This window comes from Myotis daubentonii, chromosome 1 (assembly GCF_963259705.1).
Source record: "Myotis daubentonii chromosome 1, mMyoDau2.1, whole genome shotgun sequence".
In the NCBI taxonomy this organism is placed as follows: domain Eukaryota; kingdom Metazoa; phylum Chordata; class Mammalia; order Chiroptera; family Vespertilionidae; genus Myotis; species Myotis daubentonii.
The window spans coordinates 58,425,028-58,449,195 of NC_081840.1; the positions used below are offsets into that span (position 1 = coordinate 58,425,028).

The 24,168-nt window shown below is 42.4% G+C and overlaps 2 protein-coding genes across 5 annotated transcripts in view; one reads left to right on the forward strand and one right to left on the reverse strand.

Moving 5' to 3' along the window:
- Positions 1-16,887, forward strand: part of USP50 (ubiquitin specific peptidase 50) — a 33,937-nt gene extending 17,050 nt beyond the window's left edge. Inside the window, exon 7 of the mRNA XM_059683490.1 lies at positions 16,702-16,887. Within this exon, the coding sequence (XP_059539473.1) occupies positions 16,702-16,887 (186 nt within the window). The remainder of the gene's footprint in view (positions 1-16,701) is intronic.
- A 1,167-nt stretch (positions 16,888-18,054) lies between these two features.
- USP8 (ubiquitin specific peptidase 8) overlaps positions 18,055-24,168 on the reverse strand; it is a 68,736-nt gene continuing 62,622 nt past the window's right edge. For 3 of the 4 annotated variants that reach the window (XM_059701498.1, XM_059701477.1, XM_059701486.1), the window contains 4 exons: positions 22,217-22,453; positions 21,354-21,496; positions 19,101-19,233; positions 18,055-18,936 (listed from right to left, as the gene is read on the reverse strand). In XM_059701498.1, coding sequence (XP_059557481.1) covers positions 18,751-18,936; positions 19,101-19,233; positions 21,354-21,496; positions 22,217-22,453 — 699 coding nt within the window. In that variant the 3' untranslated portion in view covers positions 18,055-18,750. The remainder of the gene's footprint in view (positions 18,937-19,100; positions 19,234-21,353; positions 21,497-22,216; positions 22,454-24,168) is intronic. The other variant, XR_009453494.1, reaches the window with a different exon arrangement.

The following is a 24,168-nucleotide window of genomic DNA, read 5'->3' on the forward strand; positions in this document are numbered from 1 at the left end:
ATATTGTGTTACTCCCTTTTAGACTGCAGTTTCTGCTGAAAAATCTATTGATAACCTTAGGCGGGGGAGAGGAGGTAGGGAGGTCCTTGTAGTGACAAGTTGTTTTCCTCTTGCTGCTTTTAAGATTCTCTCATTGTCTTTAACTTTTGACTTTTTAAATAGTAATGTGTCTCAGCGTGGGTCTCTGGGTTCATCTTATTTGGAACTTTCTGGGCTTCCTGTATCTTTTTAATATATAATTTTTATATTTTAATATCTATTTCCTTTCTCAAGTTAGAGAAGTTTTCAGCCATTATTTCTTCAAATAAGTTTTCTGCCCCTTTCTCTCTTTCCCTTGCGGGACCCTTATAATACAAATGTTAGCCCTCTTGATGTTGTTCCATAAGTCCCTTAAGCTATTGTTCTTTTTTTTTTTTTTTTAATCTTTATTGTTCAGATTATTACATTTGTTCCTCTTTTTCCCCCCCCATAACTCCCCTCCTCTCAGTTCCCGCCCCACCCTCCGCCCTCACTCCCCACCCACTGTCCTCATCCATAGGTGCACGATTTTTGTCCAGTCTCTTCCCGAATCTACCACACCCCTTTCCCCCCCAAGAATAGTCAGTCCATTCCCTTTCTATGTTCCTGATTCTATTATAATCACCAGTTCATTCTGTTCATCAGATTATTTATTCACTTGATTCTTAGATTCACTTGTTGATAGATGCATATTTGTTGTTCATAATTTGTATCTTTACCTTTTTCTTCCTCTTCCTCTTCTTAAAGGATACCTTTCAGCATTTCATATAATCCTGGTTTGGTGATGATGAACTCCTTTAGCTTTTCCTTATCTGTGAAGCTCTTTATCTGACCTTCAATTCTGAATGATAGCTTTGCTGGATAAAGTAATCTTGGTTGTAGGTTCTTGGTATTCATCACTTTGAATATTTCTTGCCATTCCCTTCTGGCCTGCAAAGTTTCTGTTGAGAAATCAGCTGACAGTCGTATGGGTATTCCCTTGTAGGTAACTGGGTTTCTTTCTCTTGCTGCTTTTAAGATTCTCTCTTTGTCTTTTGCTCTTGGCATTTTAATTATGATGTGTCTTGGTGTGGTCCTCTTTGGATTCCTTTTGTTTGGGGTTCTCCGCGCTTCTTGGACCTGTAAGTCCATTTCTTTCACCAGGTGGGGGAAGTTTTCTGTCATTATTTCTTCAAATAGGTTTTCAATATCTTGCTCTCTCTCATCTTCTGGCACCCCGATAATTCTGATGTTGGTACGCTTGAAGCTGTCCCAGAGGCTCCTTACACTATTCTCGCATTTTTGGATTCTTTTTTCATTTTGCTTTTCCCATTGGGTGTTTTTTGCTTCCTCGCATTTCAAATCATTGACTTGATTCTTGCGCTCCTCTGGTCTGCTGTCGGGAGTCTGTATAATATTCGTTATTTCAGTCCGTGTGTGCTTAATTTCTAGTTGGTTCCCCAATATAAGATCGAGGGTCTCATTAGATTTCTTGAGGATCTCACAACATTTATCGGCGGTCTCACCAGTCTTTTCGAGGGCCTTACTAAGTTTATCGGCAGCTTCTAGACAGTTCTTAAGAGACCTTAAAAGTGTGGTTCTGAACTCAATATCCTCCATTGACAGTTTTGTCCTGTTTCTTTGTCTCCGCATTTTGTTATGCTTTCTTGGTACACCCCCTAGTGGTCGTTGTGCGCAGTCTTGTTGCCTTTAAGCCTTGATTGATGTGGGCAATACCGGGGGTGATTTGACCTCCAGGCTAACTGGCTATGAGAGTCCGCTGTGTCTGCAGTGGGAGGGCTTCTGTGCTGGATCTCTAGGGCGGTGCTAATCTAGCCTTTGCCTGAGGCTATCCGGCAAATGGTTCTGCGCAGGGCTTGGGCGGGGCGGGTCCCAGGGGATCTACAGGGCGGGCCGGAGCGAGCAGTTATGGCTGCTCTCAGTTCCTTCCCCAGGGGCTCTGCCTCTCAGAGTCCCAGCAATGGCTGCAAACCTCGGAGAGAAAGCTGCCTTTGAGTTCCGACCGAAGCCAGACAGTCCCGCTTCTCCCGTTTGAGTCTGGGTCCCCAGAGACTCGCCTGGATCTGGAGCTCAGAGTCTGAAACTCCCTCCCGATTGAAAACAACAACCGCGCCCTCCACCACCGGCCCGCTCCGCGCGCGCGCACTCCGCACCTGAGTATTTCACTTCAGCACTGCGCCTCCTCTGAGTCTGGGTATGATATTCTCTTTCCTCCTAGTTGTAGAATTTCCACTCAGCCAGCCTTCCTGTGGTTTTGGATGATGTCCGTTCTGTCCTTTGGTTATATCTCTGAAGTGGTTGTTCGAGGCAGCGATCTCCTGCATTAACCTATGCCCCCATCTTGGTTTCTCCTATTGTTCTTTTAAAATTGCTTTTTTCTTTTTGCTACTCTGATGGGGTGAGTTCCATTGTTATCCTTGAGTCCACTGATCCTTTCTTTCATTTCTAGTCTGTTGAAGCCTTCTAGTGTATTTTTCAGTTCAGTTTTGCGTTTTTTGCTCTGTGACTTCTCTTAGGTACTGTCTTATTTTTCCCTCTCTGTTGAAGTAGTTCTTACTGTGTTCATTAGTTCTTTTCCTGAGTTTGGTGACAATTACTTTGAACTTTTTATCAGGTAAATTACTTATCTCCATTTTATTAAGTTTTTTTCCTGAGTTTTTATCTTGTTCTTTCATTTGAAACATATTCCTTTGTTTCTTCATTTTACTTGATTCTCTGTGATGGTTTCTATACATTAGATAAAACAGCCACCTCTTAGCCCTGGCCGGGCAGCACAGTTGGCTAGAATGTTGACCCCAAAACCCAAGCTCCCCTTGGCCACCAGAGCCAGGAAATCAAGGGGAATCCCCTGGGCGGGCCGCAGCCCAAAAAACCAGGACACCAGATACATGTAGCAGCTCTCCTGGGGCGATACTGGCACTCCAGAGCATGGCCAGGGGAGAGTGGAAAGACAGTGCCTACCTCTGAGGTCCCCAGAAAGGATTACATCAGCCCATAGATGTGTCTTTGGTTAGGAGTCTGTCCCCGAGGCAACTGTCATAATAAGCTAATGGCGCGCTTCCCACAGAAAGAGCTCCTGGATCGGTGGCTTCTTGCTGTGCCTTGGTGGCGGCGGCAGTTTAAGGACGTTTTCTCTGTTGGCTCAAGTCCTGTGGGACCCACAGGCTAAGCCCCCAGGGCCACCAGAGCCAGGCAAGGTAGAGGGGTTCCCTGGCAGCAGCTGCAAAAATAAGGTCCTTCTGGGAGATACCGGTGAGCTGGAGGAAGGCCCGGGGAGAGCGCAACGATGGATTCCACCTGCACAAGTTCGCTGAAAGCACCTCCGTAGGCCCCCAGCTGTGTGCCAAACAAGAGCCCGCCCTCAGGCTTAATCAAGCTCCTGGAATCAAACTCGCCTCCCTCCTGGAAAGACTAATTTACAACAAAGGAGTCAAGCAAAAGGAAAAGGAACCCACTGGATAGAAAAAGATAGTTGCAAATCACACATCTGATAGGGGTTAATATAGAATGGAGAAAGGAAAGTCTCTTCAGTAAACGGTGCTGGAAAAAAATGGGCAGCCACATGCAAAAGGATGAAATAGACCTCTATGTGACACCATACACAAAATTAACTCAAAATGGATTAAAGACTTGAACGTAAGACCTGAAACCGTAAAATACATAGAAGAAGACACAGGCATTAAGCTGCTGGACATCAGCCTTACTGGTAGTGATGTTTTTGTGGATTAGACTCTAACAGCAAGGGAAACAAAAGCAAACAAACAAACAAAAAGTGGTACCACATGGAACTAAAAAACTTCTGCACAGCCCTAGCCGGTTTGGCTCAGTGGATAGAGCATCGGCCTGCGGACTGAAGGGTCCCAGGTTCGATTCTGGTCAAGGACACATGCCCAGGTTGTGAGCTCAATCCCCAGAAGTGGGTGTGCAGAAGACAGGTGATCAATGATTCTCTCTCATCATTGATGTTTCTATCTGTCTCCCTCTCCCTTCTTCTCTGAAATCAATAAAAATATATTTTAAAAAACAATTGACTAGCAATCCCTTCTTTGAAAAATAAGTAAATAAATAAATAGCTTCTGCACAGCAAGGGAAACCATCAGTAAAAGGAAAAGGTAACCCACTGGATGGGAAAGATAGTTGCAAGTTACACATCTGATAGGGGTTAATATACACACTATATACAGAAGTCATATAACTCACCAACAACAACGAAACAACCAACCTGATTTTAAAATGGGCAGAGGAGCCCTGGCTGGGTTGCTCAGTGGTGAGAGCATTGGCCCATGGACTAACAGTCTCTGGTTTGATTCCAGTCAAGGGCACATACCTCGATTGCAAGCTCAATCCCTGGTCCCAGTCAGGGCACATGCAAGAGGCAACCAATTAATTTGTCTCTCTCATATCAATGTCTCTCTTCTCTCTCTCTCTCTCTCTCTCTCTCTCTCTCTCTCTCTCTCTCCCCCCTCTCTTCCACTCTCTCTAAAAATCAATGGGGGAAAAATCCTTGGGTGAGGATTAACAACAACAAAAATGGGCAGAGGATCTGAATAAATATTTTTCCAAAGGAGTTGTACATATGGCCAGTTGGCACACACAAAGTTCTTCAACATCAGGGAAATGCAAGTTAAAACCACATTGAGATATCACCTCACATCTATTAAAATGGCTATCATCAGCCCTAGCTGGTTCGGCTCAGTGGATAGAGCATTGGACTGCAGACTGGAAGGTCCCGGGTTTGATTCCGATCAAGGGCACATGCTCGGGTTGCGGGCTCAATCGCAGTGGGGGGCAGGCAGGAGGCAACTGATCAATGATACTCTCTCATCATTGATGTTTCTCTCTCTCCCTCTCCCTCTCTGAAAACAATAAAAATATATATTTTTTAAAAATGGCTATCATCAAAAAGACAAGAACTAATAAGCAAGGAATAGGATGCAAAGAAAAGGGAGCCCTTTGTGCACTATTGGTGGGAATGTAAATTACAGCCACTATGAAGCAGTGTGGATATTCCCTTAAAAATTAAGAATAAAACTACCATATGATTGAATTATTCCACTTCTGGGTGTTTATCCGAAGAATACGAAACACTAATTCAAAAAGATATCCCCCATCCCTGTGTCCATTGAAGCATTATTTGCAATAGCCAAGATATGAAAACAACCCAAGAGTTCACTGACGGATGAATGGATAAAAAAAGATGTGAACATCAACAACAAAAAAGATGTGAACACACACACACCCTACACCAGTGGTCAGCAAACTGTGCCTATTATAAAACAGTACTAGACGCCTGGTGCACAAAAAATTGTGCACTCAGGGGGGTCCCTCAGCCCGGCCTGTGCCCTCTTTCAGTCTGGGACCCCTTGGAGGATGTCCACCTGCTGGCTTAGGCCCACTCCCTGGGGGATCGGGCCTAAGCTGGCAATCAGACATCCCTCTGGCAGCCCGGCAGCCCTAGGAGGATGTCCACTTACCAGCAGGGAGCAGGCCTAAGCAGTCGGACATCCTTAGTACTGCTGAGGGGGTGGGAGAGGCTCCCACCACCACCCTGGGGTGCCTGGCCAGTCTGGGTGAGGGGCTGAGGGCCGTTTTCAGGCTGGCCAAGCCTCCTGGTGACAGAAGCTCCCAGTCTCTCCTTTTTTTCTTTTTTGTTTTATTCTGGGATTTATTTACCTTCTATAATTGAAACTTTGTAGCCTTGAGTGGAGCTCAGAGCCGGCTGTGGTAGGCGGGAAGCTTCGCTTCCTCCATCACTGGGCAACCAAGCCTCCTGCTCGCTCCAGCTCTGTGGCTGCCGGCTGCCATCTTGGTTGGGTTAATTTGCATATAGTCGTTCTGATTGTCTGGTGGGCATGGCTTAAGGCAGGGGTCCTCAAACTTTTTAAACAGGGGGCCAGTTCACTGTCCCTCAGACCGTTGGAGGGCTGGACTATAGTTTAAAAAAAACCTATGGACAAATTCCTACGCACACTGCACATGTCTTATTTTGAAGTAAAAAAACAAAATGGGAACAAATACAATATTTGTATTTGCATGTGGCCCATGGGCCGTTGTTTGAGGACCCCTGGCTTAAGGCGTAGCAAAGGTATGGTCAATAGGCATGTTTGTCTTTTATTAGTGTAGATTGTAGATGGTACCAGCATAAAAACAGACACATAGATCAATGGAACAAAATAGCCAAAAAATAAATCCTTGCTTACACAGTTAATAGATGACAAAGGAGGCAAGAATATACAATGGGGAAATGACAGTCTCTTAAAAAGAATTTTTTAATCCTCACCTGAGGATATGCTTATTGATCTTAGAGAGAAGGGAAGGGAGGGAAGAAGGCGGAGAGGGAGACAGAGAAGGAGAGAGAGAGAAAGAGAAACATCACTGTGAGAGAGAACATCTATTGGTTGCCCCAACTGAGGATTGAACCAGCAACCTTTTGTTATATGGGATGACTGAGCCACACCAGCCAGGGCAAGTCTTTTTAAGAAATGGTGTTGGAAAACTGGATACATGAAAACAAAAACAAAAACTACACCACTTTCTTATGAATAAAAAACTTAAATGTAACACCTGAAACCATAAAACTCTTAGAAGAAAATATAGGTAATAACCTATTTGACATCATATCCCTTCAAGCAAAGGAAACGAAAGCAAAAATAAATGAGACTTCAAACTAAAGAGCTTCTGCACAAAGAAGGAATTCATCAGCAAAAGGAAAATGCAACCTACTGAATAGGAGAAGATATTCATAAATGTTATATCCAATAAGTAATAGATATCCAAAACATATAAGAAACTTATACAACTCAATATCAAAAAAATAAAAATCTGATCAATCCCACCTTCTCAGCAGCACTAAGGATATCCGACTGCAGCTTAGGTCTGCTCCCTGCTAGTAAGTGGACATCCCCTGAGGGCTGCCAGGTTGACAGAGGGATGTCTGACTAACAGCTTGGGCCTGATCCCCCAGGGAGCGGGCCTAAGACAGCAGGTGGACATCCTCCAAGGGGTCACAGACTGCAAGAGGGCATAGGCTGGGCTGAGGGGCCCCCCCTCCCCCGAGTGCACAAATTTTTGTGCACTGGGTCTCTAGTACTGTTTTATAATAGCTTTGTAGTATAGTTTGAAATCAGGGAGTGTGATACCTCCAACTCTTTTTTAAATGTGTTTTTATTGATTTCAGAGAGAGGAAAGGAGAGGGAAAGAGAGCTAGAAACATCAATGATGAGAGAATATCATCTATTGGCTGCCTCCTGCACGCCCCCTACTGGAGATCGAGCCTGCAACCAGGACATGTGCCCTGACAGGGAATCAAACCATGACCTCCTGGTTCATGCGTCAATGCTCAACCATTGAGCCACACCAGATGGGCCCTCTAATTATTTTTTTTTTCAAGATTGCTCTGGCTATTTGTACTCAATTGTGGTTTCATATAACATTTAGGATTATTTGTCCTAGTTTTGAAAAGAATGCCATTGGTATTTTTATAGGGATTGCACTGAATAAATTGCTTTAACTAGTATGTGCATTTTAGCACTACTAATTCTTCCAGTCCATTAACACAATATAGCCTTCTATTTACTTGTGTCCTTTTCAGTCTTCTTCAATGTTTTACAGTTGTTAGAGTACAGGTATTTCACCTCCTTTGTTAAATTTATTTTAGTTACATTATTCTTTTTGATGCAGTTGTAAATGGGATTATTTTCTTAATTTATCTTTCTGATAGTTCATTATCTTTATATATATATAAAACCCTAAACGACCGTTCAACCAATAGCTATGGTGCGCACTGACCACCAGGGGGCAGATGCTCAACACACGGGGATGGAAACATGGAACAGACTGATGAATCTCAGAGGGAGAGGGGTGAGGGGAGGGCTAGAAGAGATTAATCAAAGATCTTATATGCGTACTAGAGGCCCGGTGCATGGATTCATGCACTGGTGGGGTCACTTGTCTTGGTCTGCAGGGATGGGGCCAAAACCGGCAGTCTGACATCCCCAAGGGGTCCTGGATTGCAAGAGGGCGCAGGCCAAGCTGAGGGACTCTAGTCTAGAGGCCAAGTCTCTAGTCTTATGTAACAAAGAGGGGATTTGCAAATTGACCGTCATGCTGTAATGGTCAAGATGGCTGCACCCACAACAGAGGCAGGAATTCTGTAGCACAAGATGGCTGTGCCCACAGCAGAGGCAGAGATTCCATAACACAAGATGGCTGCACCCACAGTGGAGACTGAGTTCCCATAACGAGCCTTAACAAGCAATCAGCAGGGACCTGAGGCTGCACCCTCCTCCCCCGCCTGGTGGGGCTTGACAGGGGACCTCAGGCCACACCTCTCGCCCTGGTGCCAGGCTGGGGGACCTCAGATTGCGCCGCCTGCCTGGCAGGATTTGATGGGAGACCTCAGACTGCGTCCCCCACTCAGTGGAGCTTGACTGGGGACCTCAGGCCACACCCCCCGCCCTGGTGCCAGGCTGGGGGACCTCAGGGTGCACTCCCCGCCTGGCGGGGCTTGACGGGGGACCTCAGGCCGTGCCCCCACCCCAGCGCCAGGCCAGAGGACCTGAGGCTGTGCCCCCCCACCTGGCGGACCTTGGGCCATGCCCCCTGACCTGGGCCAGGGGACCTCAAGGCCACGGCCCCCGTCCCAGCAGGGCTTGATGGGGGTGGGGCTGGCTGGGTCTGGATCTAGCCCAGCCGGCCAGGTCTGAGTCTCACGTGATTTTGAGGCGCATGTGGGTGGGTGGGGACTTGACTCTGGTTCCTGTGGCATGCCCCAGACTCTAACAGAAGGAAGATTTTCATATACATTTTACTAATTTTCTTTCATCTCTGACACTTCTATTATAGAGAAAGGGCAAATAGCAATATTAAAATATTTTCTCTAATTAATTCCCTTTTAATGTGCGCAAATTTTGTGCACCGGGTCACTAATTAGAATATAAAAATGCAGCCCTAGCCAGTTTGGCTCAGTGGATAGAGCATCAGCCTGCAGACTGAAAGGTCCCAGGTTCGATTCCAGTCAAGGGCATGTACCTTGGTTGCGGGCAACATCCCCAGTAGGGGGTATGCAGGAGGCAGCTGATTGATGCTTCTCTCTCATCGGTTTTTAACTCTCTATCCCTCTCCCTTCCTCTCTGTGAAAAAATCAATAAAATATATATATTTTTAAAAAAAAGAATATAAAAATGCAACTGATTTCTGAATATTAATTTTGTATCCTCATACTTTGCTGAATTCACTTACTTTGATAGTTTCTTGGTGGAATCTTTATGGTTCTCTATATAGCATCATGGCATCTTCAAATAATGATAGTTTTACTTTTTCCTTTCCAATTCAGATGCCTTTTATTTCCTTTTTTAAAAAATATTTTTTTATTTATTTCAGAGAGGGAGAGGGAGAGAAAAACATCAAAGATTAGGGAGAATCATTGGTCAACTGCCTCCTGCATGACCCCTAGTGGGGATCGAGAATGCTACCTGGGCACGTGCCCTTGACAGAAACCAAAGCTGGTACCCTTCAGTCCATAGGTCGACACTCTATCCACTGAGTCAAACCAGCTAGGGCCCTTTTATTTCTTTTTCTCGTCTGATTGCCATGGCTGGGACTTCCAATACTATGTTGAATAATAGAGGTGAAAGTGAACATCTTTGTCGTGTTCCTGGTCTTAAAGGAAAAGGTCTAAGCTTTTCATCATTGAGCATGATGTTAGCTGTGGGTTTGTCATATATGGCCTTTATTATGCTGAAGTACTATATCCCATTAAGAGTTTTTATCATAAATCAATTTTAGATTTTGGAAAATGCTTTTTCTGCATCTATTGATTTGATCATATGACTTTTATCCTTCATTTTGTTTATGTAGTGTGTCACGTTATTTGATTTGCACATACTGAACCAGCCTTGTATCCGGGAAATAAATCTCATTTGATTATGAAGTATGATTTTTTGTTGTTGTTTATCCTCACCTGAGGATATTTTCTCCATTGCTCTTCAGAGTGAAAGAGAGGAGAGGGGGAGGGAGAGAGTAAACATCCATGTGTTGCTCTAACCACGGAGAACACAGGCCAGAGCATGATGTAAAGTATTGCAGAATCCAGTTTCCCGATATTTTGTTGAGGATTTTTGCATGTTCATCAGGGATATTGGCTTATAATTTTATTATTTTTGTGTGTGTGGTGTCTTTGTGATTACCATGTGTTTCCTATACCAAGCTATGTTTATAGCAGTATATTTTAATATGATGGTTGCTTAATTTCAGGCACATTCTAAAATTACTACGATTTTTATTCACTCCCCCATATTTATGTTATTGCCTTTTTTTTTTTACCTCTTGTGTATCCTTTATTGTTGTAATTGTACATGATAGTCCTTTTTCTTTTACCTTTTATGCTAGCTATATAGTTGGCTCATCCACTGCTTTTATAATGTTTGCCCTTGTCAATGAGTTTTTCTTTCCTGTATTTTGTTATTCATATTTTTTATCGTTTCTTCTTTAAAAAGTCGCTTTAACATTATTCCTTCAAATAGGTTTTCAATCCTTTGCTGTCTTCTTCTGGTACCACTATGATGCCAATGTTGGTATACTTAATGTTGTCCCAGAGGTTTCTTAAACTCTTCTCATTTTTTCCCCCCCAAATTAAATACTTTTTAATAGAAAAATATCATCCCAGATGTGTGATTTTCTATCAAGCATAAGCCTCATGCAAAATTCCCTCTTAGGAATATGAGCTATCGTTTTTTGTTTTTGTTTTTCTATTTGTTTTAATTGTCTAAAGTTTTACATGTTTTCTTTTTCCCCAGTTATAGAACCCTTCCACCCCCCCAGCCATTCCCACCCTGGGCAAGTCCCCACTGCCCCAGTGTCTGTGTCCAAGTCCTTGGTTCCCACCGCCCGCCCCAATTTGTCTCTGGATCATTTGTTTTTTTCCTCACCTGAGGATATTTTTCCATTGGTTTTTAGAGAGAGTGGGAGAGAAAGATAAAGACAGAAATATTGATGTGAGAGAAACGTATCAACTGGTTGCCTCCTGCATGAGTCCCTGCCAGGGCCCAGGCTGGGGAGGAGCCTGCAACCAGGGTCCGTGCCCTTGACCGGAATCTAACTTAGGACCCTTCGGTCAGCAGGTTGAAGCTCTATCCACTGAGCTAAACTGTTCTCACTTTTTTTTTTAAAGTATATCTTTATTGATTTCAGAGAGGGAGGGAGAGGGAGAGGGAGAGGGATTGAGGGAATCATCGATCTGTTGCCTCCTGTATGCCCCACACTGGGGATCAAGCCTGCAACCCGGGCATGTACCCTGACCGAGAATCAAACTGTGACCTCCTGGTTCATAGGTTGATACTCAACCGCTGAGCCACGCTGGCTGGGTATAAACTGTTCTCACTTTTTAAAATTCTTTGCATTTTGCTCTTCCAGTTGGGTGTTTTCTGCTTTGTCTGCCAGATGAGTGAATCAGTCCTTTGCTTTCCCTGCTGTTGACTCCCTCTAATGTATTCTTTATTGCAGTTATTGTATTTATTTCTGACTGGTTCTTTTTCATGGCTCCTGTCTCTCTTTAAATTCTCACTAAGTTCATCTATTTTTCCTGTGAGTTCATTGAGCATCCATCTAACCAGTGTTTTGAACTCTGTATCTGGTAGATTGTCTCCATTTTGTTCTTTTTTTGGAGGTTTTTTTTTCTTTTCTCCTGTTATTTAATTATTATTTTTAAAATATATTTTATTGATTTTTTTACAGAGAGGAAGGGAGAGAGATAGAGAGCTAGAAACATCAATGAGAGAGAAACATTGATCAGCTGCCTCCTGCACATCTCCTACTGGGGATGTGCCCGCAACCCAGGTACATGCCCTTGACCGGAATTGAACCCGGGACCTTTCAGTCTGCAGGCCTACGCTCTATACACTGAGCCAAACCGGTTTTGGCTCTCCTGTTATTTTATTTGTACGTTTGTCTCATTTTAGCTCCCTCTCTGTATTTGTTTTTATGTATTAGGTGGAGCTGTTATGTCTCTCAGTCTTGGCAGAGTGGCCTTAGGTATTTGGTGTCCTGTGAGGCCCAGTGGCTGTCTCCTACTGGGAGCTCCAGGGGTATCCCTTGTGTGAGTTGTCTGTGTCCTGTTGTAGTTGAGCTCTTATTGCTGTTGGCACATCAGGCTGACTGGCTGTGAGGGCTGGCCATGAGGTGGGCAGACAAGCTGTTGTGTGGGGGATGACTCCATGGAACGGAAGTTGCTTTAGTGGGGCTGTGGTGCCAGCCAAATCCACCCTTAGGTGTGTCATTTGTGGAGCTGGTTAGTTGGAACTCTGGTGTGGTTTGAAGCCTCTTTGGAGGGGCTCCAGTGCAGGCCATTTCAGCCACCCTTTGTGCCTAGCTTGGGGTTGCTTGGTGGGAGCTACATTTGGTCGTCTCTTGTGCTGGACTTGGGGGTGCTTAGGAGAGGCTGCACTGCAAACCAAGGCCTGCTGCCACGAGTGCTGGGCTTGGGACACTGGGTGGGCACCACAATGGGAACTGAGGCGAGCTGTCACATGTGCCAAACTTGTAGGCACTTGGTCGAAGCTACATTTCAAGTCAATACTGGCCACATCTTATGCTAGGCTTGGGGCCACCCAAAGTGAATTATAATGGAAGTTGAGACTGGTCATTGCTTGTGCTGGAATTTAGCTACTTAGCAAGAGGTACAGGGCACACTGAGGCCATCCACTGCTTGCTTAGGTTTATGGACCTTTGAGAGAGTTTAGGAAAGTCTGCAGTGTGAGCCCAGACAGGCTGTTTGTGTGGAGAAGCTGCGTAAAACAGAGCAGGCTGGCACGCAATTTGGATGGGGTGGGATCTCAGGAAGTCACCAGGGTGGGGCAAACAGTATTAGCCAAGTGGGTGGAGAGCAAAGATTACACACTTACCTGTGAAATTTGGGTGGGATCAACAAAGGAGAAATGGCACCTGCCGGCTTGAATGTCTCTGGAGAAAGCCGTCCTGACCCTTGCCCCTCCAGCCCTGGCTCTGAAGCTAGGCAATTCGGTTCCTTCTTGTATGTCCCTGGCCTTTTCGAGTTGTCTCCCCACACTGGAGCAAAGAGCTTGTGAGTCTGTGAGGTAGCAAATCCATGCATGGCCCTTCAAGAGGAATGTTGGGACTCCAGAAGCCCGTCTCCTCAGATGCATTCCCCACTGGTCTGCAGTCAGATGTTATGGGGACTCCTCGTCCTGGCATGATGCTGTGGGTTTGGGAGCCTGGTGTGGGGCTGGGACCCCTCCTCAGGGGGGACTTTCACGGACTGGTAGGAGGGGTGACGACACACCCTGGGTGTGAGACCTGCCTGTTCTGTGTCATCACCCCTCCTTAACATAGCTTCTTTATATCCTTCGTAATGGGAATACTGTTCAGCTGGTCTTCAGGGTTTACGTACTCCACCATCTTGAATGAAGTCCAGCCTATGTCTTCTGATTGTAGCACTTAGTCCATTCACTTTTATTGGTAGGTGTGTACTTATTGCCATTTCATTATTTTTTTCATGGTCGTTTTTGCTGTTCTCTGTCACTTTCTTCTTCTCTTGATCTTTTTTCTTTTGATTTGCTGGGTTTTTTTAAACATTTTTTTTTGGTTCCTTTTTCTTTATTTTCTTGTGTATTTTTTGCAGGTTTTTGGTTGTGGTAACAATGAAGTTCACATATATATCCATCTATATCTCTACCAGTCTACTGTTAAGTTCAAATGTATTCTGAAAGCACTACATCTTTACTTCCCTTCACACTTCATATTGTTGTCATAAAGTTTTATATCATTTGTTTTGTATATCCCCTACTTATTAATTTTGATATTTTTGTTTAACTTCCATAATAGTCTTTTAAGTGGTTGATTCACTGTTTGTTATATATTTGCTTTAACAGTGAGATTTTTTTCTTTTCTGTATTTTCTTTTTTTATCATTATTTTTTATTTTTTCCATTACAGTGGACATACAATATTATATTAGTTTCAGGTGTACACCCTAGCTCCACACTGTCTCTGGATGGGGCATCCCTATGTGCTCATGCAGCAGTGCACCCTACTCTGCAGTTTCTCTGGAGGGGACAGCTCTGCACGCAGGTCCTGCAGCACTTTGCTACTTCTGCACTCTTTCTGGTGGAGTCCTGTGCATGCACTATGGCACTTTGCTTTTGCTGCTGGAGTGGCTGGGGAGGCATTATAGCAGCATCGCAGGCCAACCAGAGCACCTCGTTAGAACTCGCATCCTCTATCCAAGCACTGGGGAAACGTAAACAATGGCACTCACTGTTTCTCTGATTCTGTAGAGCTCTTGCAGTTCCCCTACCTTCTCTTTGTGTTCTCACCCTTTTTAAAAATCGACTTCAGAGAGTGGAAAGGAGTGGGGAGGGGCGAGAGACACACACATCATTTGGTTGTCTCCTGCATGCACCCTGCAACTCTTCAGTGCACAGGCTGACGCTCTAACCACTGAGCAACACGGGCTGGGGCTCTGCGTTCTTTCTGCCTGGCACCCCAAAAATACTTCTTACATTAGATTTACAGTTTTCTGTGGTAATAAATTCCTAGGAATGACTGACTTTTATTCTCTGCCCCATACCCTAAGCTAAGCTAAGCTTTAAAGGATGGGATTTTTATTGATGAATCTCTTTTTAAGAGTCCTTGCTAGGTGTGTGGACCTCAATCCAATTCCTCACGTTGCTAGGACCTAAGAGTTTACCTCCTGTCCTCGTGTGACCTATAAAACTGAAGCACCTTGGTTACAGAGACCAGGAATTATCTTTACTCTGAGGCAGTCACAGCATCGGCCACACATCATGCTCTTTTATTTCCTTTGGTTCTGGCCCCTGGGGTTTTTCCCCTTGAAAAACAATCTTTAAAGTCAGCCATACAGTTCAAACGATGTTTATCATGTTTTATCCAGCATTCCTTACAATTTTATAACTAAGGCTCTCAGGCTACCTAATTATCTCCTTTATCTGCTGGAAATGGAAGTCTAGAAAAATATTTGACTGTCTTCTATGTCATTTTTCTTTTTTACATTAAGTCATCAAAACTGAACATAATACTCTAGTTCTGTTCTAATCATTTCAGAACATTACTTCAATATTTGTGCACTACTTATCCACCAGATGTTTTGTTTTTCTCAAATTACATCACACTATTTTGGGCACCATTTTATAAATAAGGAAACTGAAGATGGCAGTTTAAGGTCACATGGCAAAGACCAAGACTAGATCTTTTGTAAGCTTTGGAATATTTCTCTAATATGTCAAGGGAGAGAAGATAAAGGTCTATGGGAACATTTAATAAGTACGTCCTACGTGCTACCTCTATAATATGAAATGCCTGACAATAGCTGTATAAGACAAGGCAGGTCTTATTATCCCATTTTAATAGATGGGGAAGTAAAGCTCAGAAAGGTTAAATAACTTCCTTAAGGTCCTTTCTTAGTGTTAGAGCTAAATTCAGTCAGAATTGACTACAAAAAACCATTTCTTCCTTCAACACCAGGAATCAGCAACTGTAAAAGGCCAGTAAATATTTTAGGCTTTTCAGGCCATATGGTCTCTCTTGCAACTATTTTACTGTTGTAGTGTAAAAGCAACCAGTGAAAAACATAAAAGAATAAGCATGGCTCTGTTCCCATAAAACTTTATGTAAGAACACTGAAATCTGAATTTCATATAATATTCACATAACAAAATATTATGCTTTTGATTTTTTTCAACCATATCTACATTATAAAAGGCCTGTGACCCCAACGCCGTATTGACCAAAGACCAACGCGGGTGGGCGGGGCTGCGAGCATGGCGAGGTCGAGGTCGTGTGATTTTGCACACTGGGCTTCTAGTACAAATATACGGTACAGTCTTCACAGGCCATACAAAAACAGGCAGCAGGCTGGATTTGGCCCATGCAAATGGTTTGTCACCCTAGCTCCACGCTATACCACCTTCTGAGAAATGAAATTATCTAATGTCTTTATTTCAACTATTCCTTTACTGGGTTAGCAGAGATAAGGGAAAAAGAGAATGGAACAGGTTTTTTGGGGGCCCTCAGTGATTGAGGGGATTGTTGCTGCACAACCTCCTCACACTGTACAGTGGCAATATGCAGTGTGGAAATGTCTTGGTCCAATATTAAATGTCTTTTTTCACTATAAGCTCATTTAGGAAAGATGACTATCTTCTTACTTTTTAAATTTCCTTTAATGTTTAATAGTCTATTGTACAGCTAAGTGCCCAGTAGGTATTAACTGATAAATATTAGTCAAGTATTATGCGATTTAATTCACAGATTCTGTTGAGTAGTCAATGGGTACAATATATAAGTAGTTCAATTAAATGAAAAACATTATAAACCCTGGCTGGATAGCTGAGTTGGTTAGAGTGTGGTCCCAATATGCCTAGGTTTCAGGTTCAATCCCTGGTCAGAGTACATACAAGAATCAACCAATGAATGCCAAAATAAGTGGAACAACACACTGATGTCTCTCTCAAAACAAAAAATTATTCAAAAAAAAAAAACAATATAGAAGTCAGATTATATGTTTGGTTCAACTGAACACAATTATCATTTTCTTTTAATTTAGTATAAGGGACAATTATGAAAAAGATTTCTTGGCCCTACCTTTTTTGACCCAATAGTTGGAGTATTTGCATGTAAATACTAAGTCTGACATTCTTTCCTCCCCTAGAACCACTTTGGTGATCTGGACAGTGGCCATTACACTGCTTTCTGCAAGAACTCAGTGACCCAAGCGTGGTTTAGCTTTGACGACACACGAGTCAGTGAGATTCCAGATACTTCAGTTCAAACTGCTACAGCATATCTCCTGTTCTACAGCTGCCAGCCCTTTTCTATACCTATAGAAAAATGCTAGGAAAATGGTGTTTCCTGAAAGTTGCAAAACAAGCAATCAGAAACTGGTACTTAAGTTTTGCCTTATTAAATTCTTGTAACTTACTTGCATCACTGACATTTTTCTTTCTGGTGTATTATTATACAACCTTATATAAGATACTAGAGGCCCAGTGCCCTAAGCCTGGTCTGCCCCATCTGTTTGGGAGCCCTCAGGGGATGTCCTACTGACGGCTTAGGCCCGCTCCACACTCTGGCCTCTCTCTGTGGGAGGCAACCGGGCTGGTCAGGGGAAGGCGCCACCCCCATCACCCTGCCGCTGCCTCCAGCCTCCCTCTGCAGGAGGCGACCTGGCTGATCAGGAGTAGGCGCTGCCCCCATCACCCCACTGCTGCCGGCCACTGCGGCTGCCTGCCCTTGGCCCTTGCAGCTGCCGCGGCTTTGTCCGGAAGTACGTTTGGCTGTCTGGTCTAATTAGCATATTATGCTTTTATTATTATAGATGTCTATAGCCAAAAAAATGGGTCCTGGCATATTGAAAATAATGCAATGCTAATGGATTGGGGGCCTTTTAAGCACTGCAGATTATGCAGTGAGTTCAGGCTTTAAAATTCAATGTTTATTAGGGTGGATTTTTATCATAAAACATCTGATAATTTGATGTATATTTCCAACAAATTATTTTCCAAAAATATTTAATAAAACAAAACTTTTGTGCTAGTGGCTCTGTGTGCTTAAGAATGTGATTGGAAAATATTTAATTGATCAGATAATTTAGCAAAAAACTATGTCTCTTAGACTAATGAGTCCCTGAGGTAAATGATAAATTCTAAGCTCCTCTATTCCTTTTAATACATCACTCTGTAAAGATGTGGGGTTCATAATGCAGTTCACTTTGCAGTAACATGTGATTCCTATTCCTTTTTATCTCAATTCTAAGAATTCTACTACTCTTGATAGAATGAGTCTGGGTGTTATATCTTGTGACTCTCAAATCTGAGAACCCTAAGTGCTAGATGCAGTTCTGGGTCAAGTTGAAAAATGAGTGGAATTGAATCCTGATGCTAACAAGGTAAGTGAACTGAATTTTAGGTCAGTGTAGTGTAACGAAGAGTGTGTGTGTATAAAATCTATAGTTCTACTGTCCTATAATTGATAATATAAACTTAAAGACAGAACACTTACAAGGTTTTATTTTTTTCATTAAGATTTTAATATAGGTGTAAATGAAAATTCTCATTTTTAAAAAAATTAGAGAAAAGTTTCCATTTATTTCTTTAGAATAAAGATTTAGTGCACAAATACAGCCCAAAGCCAAAAGAAAAATAGCTTTGCCCTGTCATTTCCCTAAGAAAGCACTGCAGTTACTCAGAATAGGCCAAAAGAAAAAAAGCAATCCCTGGACTTCTAGATTTCACGGAAGGACGACATGATACTATGTACATCGATTTGATGTGCAAGTGTGCAATAAATATATACACATACATTCCTATCTGCTTCATATCATTCTAGAATATTCATAGATCAAGCTGAGGTTTAGAAATGTGAAAAGGCCATAACAGTGAAAACGAAAACAACGGATACACAGTTTTTAGACCAGTAGAATAATAATGCATAGCTACTTATTTTAACTTTGGAACAAACTAAAAAAGTTATTATGATGTCAATGATACCTCTAAGGAATGCTTACTGCAATACTTGTTAAATGTTATTGGTCGGTTTTTTAATAATAGCACTGACCTGGGATATATGGTATTAGTAACACAGCTCTCATGGTCTTACAATTCCTCTAAATGGCCACGTAGAGCTAGCCAGGATCTTTATAAGCATTTCCAGAGTTGTGTTGCTCAGCCTTCTAAAAGATAACTAGCTTACAACCTACTGCTTATGTGGCTATATCGGTTGCTCGTGGTCCCAAGGAAGTATAAAAGAGGATATAAGCTGCTGAAGATTTCACAGAAGAAACGGAGATATCAGAAACTTCATGATCATCAAATTTAAACCACCGCTGTCTTGCTGCATTTTTGCAATAGGCAGTGTAGTGGCCTCCATCCAGCCCACCGTAGTGATTCTGTGCCAAATAAATGAGAAAATAAATTCAAACGGAGTTATTTAAAATAGGTCAATAATTTCAAAGCTTTATTTTGTTACTTTCCTACAAGATAAGAAACCATTTGAAAAATTATTTTTAGTTTGCTCTGAAAGAAAAGGTATTTAATTCAATGATATACTTACTGAAACAGAAAACAAGTTATATTTCTTCAAATTGTTCTTTGGACCAATAACATACTGTGACAAGTCAAGATTTTCTAATGGAAAGTCCACAGATGTCTGTAATTTTTGCTTCCACCTGCCATCATAGGAAAAACTGCAAAGCCAAACATTACAGCAATTATATGACAGAGGAAAGACATAAGAATGAACCCTAATTCATTTTAACAATCTAACCAGGACCACAAAGACCATTTCAATCACACACTCGGCATTTTAGTAGTGGGGGGCCCTATTAAAGACATTTGGTTTCACCCTAACTGGTTTGGCTCAGTGGATACAGCATCAGCCTGCAGACTCAAAGGTCCCAGGTTCGATTCTGGTCAAGGGCATGTACCTTGGTTGCAGGTACATTCCCAGTAGTGGGTGTGCAGGAGGCAGCTGGTCGATGTTTCTCTCTCATCGATGTTTCTAACTCTCTATCCCTCTCTCTTCCGCTCTGTAAAAAATCAATAAAATATATATTTTTTAAAAAGACATTTGGTTTCACTGCATTTTACAAGTGAGGAAACCTAAGCACATAGATATCAAATGACTTGCCCAAGGTCAAACAGCTAGAGTGGCAGAAATAGGGCCACACCTTGGTCCCTTGATCCCTAGGCTAGCTAGGATGGTTAGATGCATCCTCTATAGAGGTAACAGTTCTGAAAAACCCCACTTGTAATGCTAATCTCTACCAAAGTACTGAGGAAAGACTGCAGAGAGCTACTCTCAATTGAAGCTTCCCCTTTTGGAGAAACTAGAGCTGGAGACTGCAAGCATGTAGACTAGTAACTGAAATAATGCCATTGCATTATCTGGCATATTGTGCTCCTTTAAATACCAAAATTCGGGTATTTTGGTTGGAGTAATATGATTACTTCAGAATCATTTTTAAAAAACCTGAATTCTGAATCATTTATATTCTTAGATATTCTCCAAGAGTAATACAAAGCATTAAAAATTTTAACAGAACAAGTGTGTGATTATTTGTGTAGTGTTTATCTCCAGTCCTCAAGAATTAGAAAAGGATAATTGATCTAATCAGTTTTGTTAGGAAATTTACACAAGGTGAATTTGAACATGTCAATGTTAAAATATAAGAATCTCCAATAATACAAAATATAAAACAAAAATCATAGCCCAGTCGGGAGTGGCTCTGTGGTTGAGCACTGACTTATGAACCTGAAGGTTGTGGGCTCAATCCCCAGTAAGGGGTGTGTAGGAGGCAGCTGATAAATGATTCTCTCTCATCACTGATATATTTATCTCTCTCCCTTCCTCTCTGAAATCAATAAAAAAATATATATTTTAAAAAGTAGGCAATGGATCCTCTCTGAAATGAAGAAAAATATTTAAAAAATAGTTCTCAATAAAAAGATGACATTTCTTTTAAAAAGTTTTTCAAAAAAATGACTCAAAGTTACCACTCCACAGATGGAATACATAAAGACAAAAGAATTGGAGCAGAAGACTGGAGACATATTTTACAGCTCTTTCCCATTATTCCTTCTACTGCTACAGGCCAGATCTTTTTCACTGGCCGGAAAAATCTGGACAAAACTATGTCTGCACTCAACAATGTCACCTTAAAATGACACTTTAAAAATATCATTTCATTTTCAGCACAAGATTAAATCTATGTTTAGTTTATTGTTTGATACATTTTTTTAAATATATATTTTATTGATTTTTTACAGAGAGGAAGGGAAAGGGATAGAGAGTTAGAAACATTGATGAGAGAGAAACATCGATCAGCTGCCTCCTGCACACCTCCTTTTGGGGATGTGCCTGCAACCAAGGTACATGCCCCCAACCGGAATCGAACCTGGGACCCTTCAGTCTGCAGGCCGACGTTCTATCCACTGAGCCAAACCAGTTAGGGCTGAATGATAAATTTTATCTGCTAAAATGTTATACTAAATAACATATTAATACATTTTCACTTATGTTTTGTAATGATTTAACATTTTTATATCTGAAATGCAATAATTTAGTTTCACTGATGTTTTAAAGACAGAATTACATGGAAGAGTGAGTGGTGGTATCATTTTGCTCTTACTGCAAATACTAAGGTGAACCAGAGTCTCATCATTTCACCTTATTCCCCTGGAGATACTCTAACCAGAGAAATCTTCCTTGGTGATGCATCCTTAGCAGGCAATACCACAAAGTGACTTAGAATAAAGGATTTAGAATTCCTTTATCTAAACAGGTAGAAAATATTGTGCCCTTTACCGTTTCAGATGTACTAAAAGCACAGGTGGTAACTTCCAGATTTCTATCTTTTTTAGAGAATCCCTTCGAGCTCTGCAATGACTGCAGTAAAATCTGTTATTATCTGTGAGTTTTTCTTCTTTGGAAAATAACCTAAGGCAATCCTGGAGGGCAAAAAGAAGTAGTAGATACTCATTAATTCATTTCTTTAACACAATGTCATTGAGCATCTATTCAGTAATTTACTCTGCCTAGATGAAGGGTACAATAGTAAACTAGAACAAAATAGTTCCTGCCCTCACAAAGTTATGATCTGGTGAGGAGTGCAGATCAGAGAGCCTTCACTGACACCACAGAGTGGCGAGTGCTGCCTGTGGTGACCAGAAGAGGTACTGCATCTCCTGAGAGCATACTTCTCCTGGGGGCTCAGGGAAGTCTTACTGGAAGAAATGACATCCTCAAAGAAGCTAACATGAGAGATCAACAAGCGACCTAAATCACATTGCTGTTGTATGGAAAACAGGATGTTTATTTAATATCCTCATGTAAAGCAAATTCTTATAAAAAGAAGACCTAAACTAAAGTCAACAAAATTTTCCATAATTTTAAATTAACTTTAAAATACAAACTTAAAAAAAACGAAAACCCACCTATTATTTATCAGCTCTGAAAGAATATTTAATAAGAAAATAGATCTGTAAAACAAAAGAATTCTTTCCTGGGGAAATTTTTTTCTAAGCCACATAAAACAATTTATGTGTTAGTTTTACCTATGTTTATAGGGGTAAAAAAACAGACATAAGTGACTGAATAAAGTATCTCTTTATATGCACACAAACAGTGTTTTTATTCAGTAAATCCTTTGCTCTCAATAATCAACTTACCTGTAATGTACATTTACTAGTGGATGCTAGGGGTAGAGACAAGTACATGAAGGCCTCAAATGTCCTAGACTTTCTGTGACAGGTGAGGCACTGTACTGTGGATTTGAACTGACCCTGGAAAAGTGCTACAATAATGGATTCATTGAGCTGCTTGTGTTTCTGCCAAGCATGTTCTGCTGCTTTAAAGTCATCAAGATGATCATTATTTTCTTCTTTATGTCGCTTCCGATTATCAGCCTGGAAATAAGATTATTTAAACTCTATATTAATATCTTAAAGTCAGCATGGAAATATAAAATTGACAGAAATGTATTAAAGACAAACACTTCGTGGATTTTGAAATACTTCTGATTCTTTTCATAAAGGAGTTCTAATCTCATTAAGCACTACAAAAAAATTCTAGCCCAAAACCCCACTTTATCAGAAGAGTGTGACTTGTTGGAAGTGATTAATACATTTTTATTTAAAAAGCTGAAAAGTCTGATTTTAGAAACAGAAAACATGCTACATGTAGCTGGGAGTTTGGGCTACAACTAGACAGATGTTATTGTGCTGTCCTAGTCTCAGGGATGCGCGCACACACATATACACTCTAAAGGCCCAGTGCACGAAACTCATGCCTGACAGGGTCCCTAGCAGCTACTGGCCAGGTACTCCCTCCCTTCCCCCAGCCACCTGCTAGCACCAGGGCTTCCCTCCCTTCCCGTGGTCATTTGCCGCTGCCAGCCAGGGCCTCCCTCCCTTTCCCTGGCTGGGCCGCCCCCTGGTCAACTCCCGGAAGAACTCTGGTCAAGGGGATAATTTGCCCACTATACTTTTATTATATAGGATATTCATATCCTCTCACACATATACAGAAGATACACACACACACACGCACACACACACTATATTTATGTTTACGTATGTAAAAGTGTGTGTATAGGTATGTATGGGGGACAGCTTGGTGCTAAAAGGAAACCATAGTGTTTAAACAGATTGGTCACTTATGTAGAGATATGCCACAATAATCATCGTTGACATGAATTATTTGTGGTTACGTAGAATACTTATTTTAGAAAAAAAGTATAATCCTATCTATAATAGAGAAACATGGTAATTAACCGTAACTTTGCTACCCTTCCCATTGGCTAATCAGGGAGATATGCAAATTAACTGCCAACCAAGATGGCAGCCGGCAGCCAGGCAGCTTAAGCGAACAGGAGGCTTGCTTGCTCCAGTGATGGAGGAAGCCAAGGTTCCCCGCCTGCCGCTGCTGGCCTCTGAGCTGATCTCTAAGAAACGATGTTGCAATTATAGAAGCAAAAAAACCCCCAGATACCTGCTTTCAGCCTTCAAAGCTGGAGCGAGCAGGACTGAAACAATGTTGCAATTATAGAACCCAAACAAACCCTAGATTCCTGCTTTCAGCAGCCGAGGCCTCAAGCTGGAGCTGAGCCTCAGAGCTAAAGCCGGCTCTCAGCTCCAGTGACAGCCATAGAAGGTAAATAAATCCCAGAATAAAAGAAAGAAAGAAAAAAAGGAGAGGCTGGGAGCTTCAGTCGCCCGCCAGCCTGAAAACGGCCCTCAGCCCCTTACCCAGACAGACCAGGCACCCCAGTGGGGACCCCCACCCTAAAGGGGGTGTGACCAGCTGCAAACAGCCATCATCCCCTCATCCAGGCTGGCCAGGCACCCAAGCGGGACCCCCACCCTGATCCAGGACACCCTTCAGGGCAAACCAGCTGGCCCCCACCCGTGCTCCAGGCCTCTATCCTATATAGTAAAAGGGTAATATGCCTACCAGCACCGGGATTAGCAGAGCCTCGAGGCCTCCCGGCACTGGGATCAGCGGAGCCGCAAGGCCTCCGGGCACCGGGATCAGCGGAGCCTCCCAGCACTGGGATCAGTGGAGCAGCGAGGCCTCCCAGCACCGGGATCAGTGGAGCAGCGAGGCCTCCTAGCACCGGGAT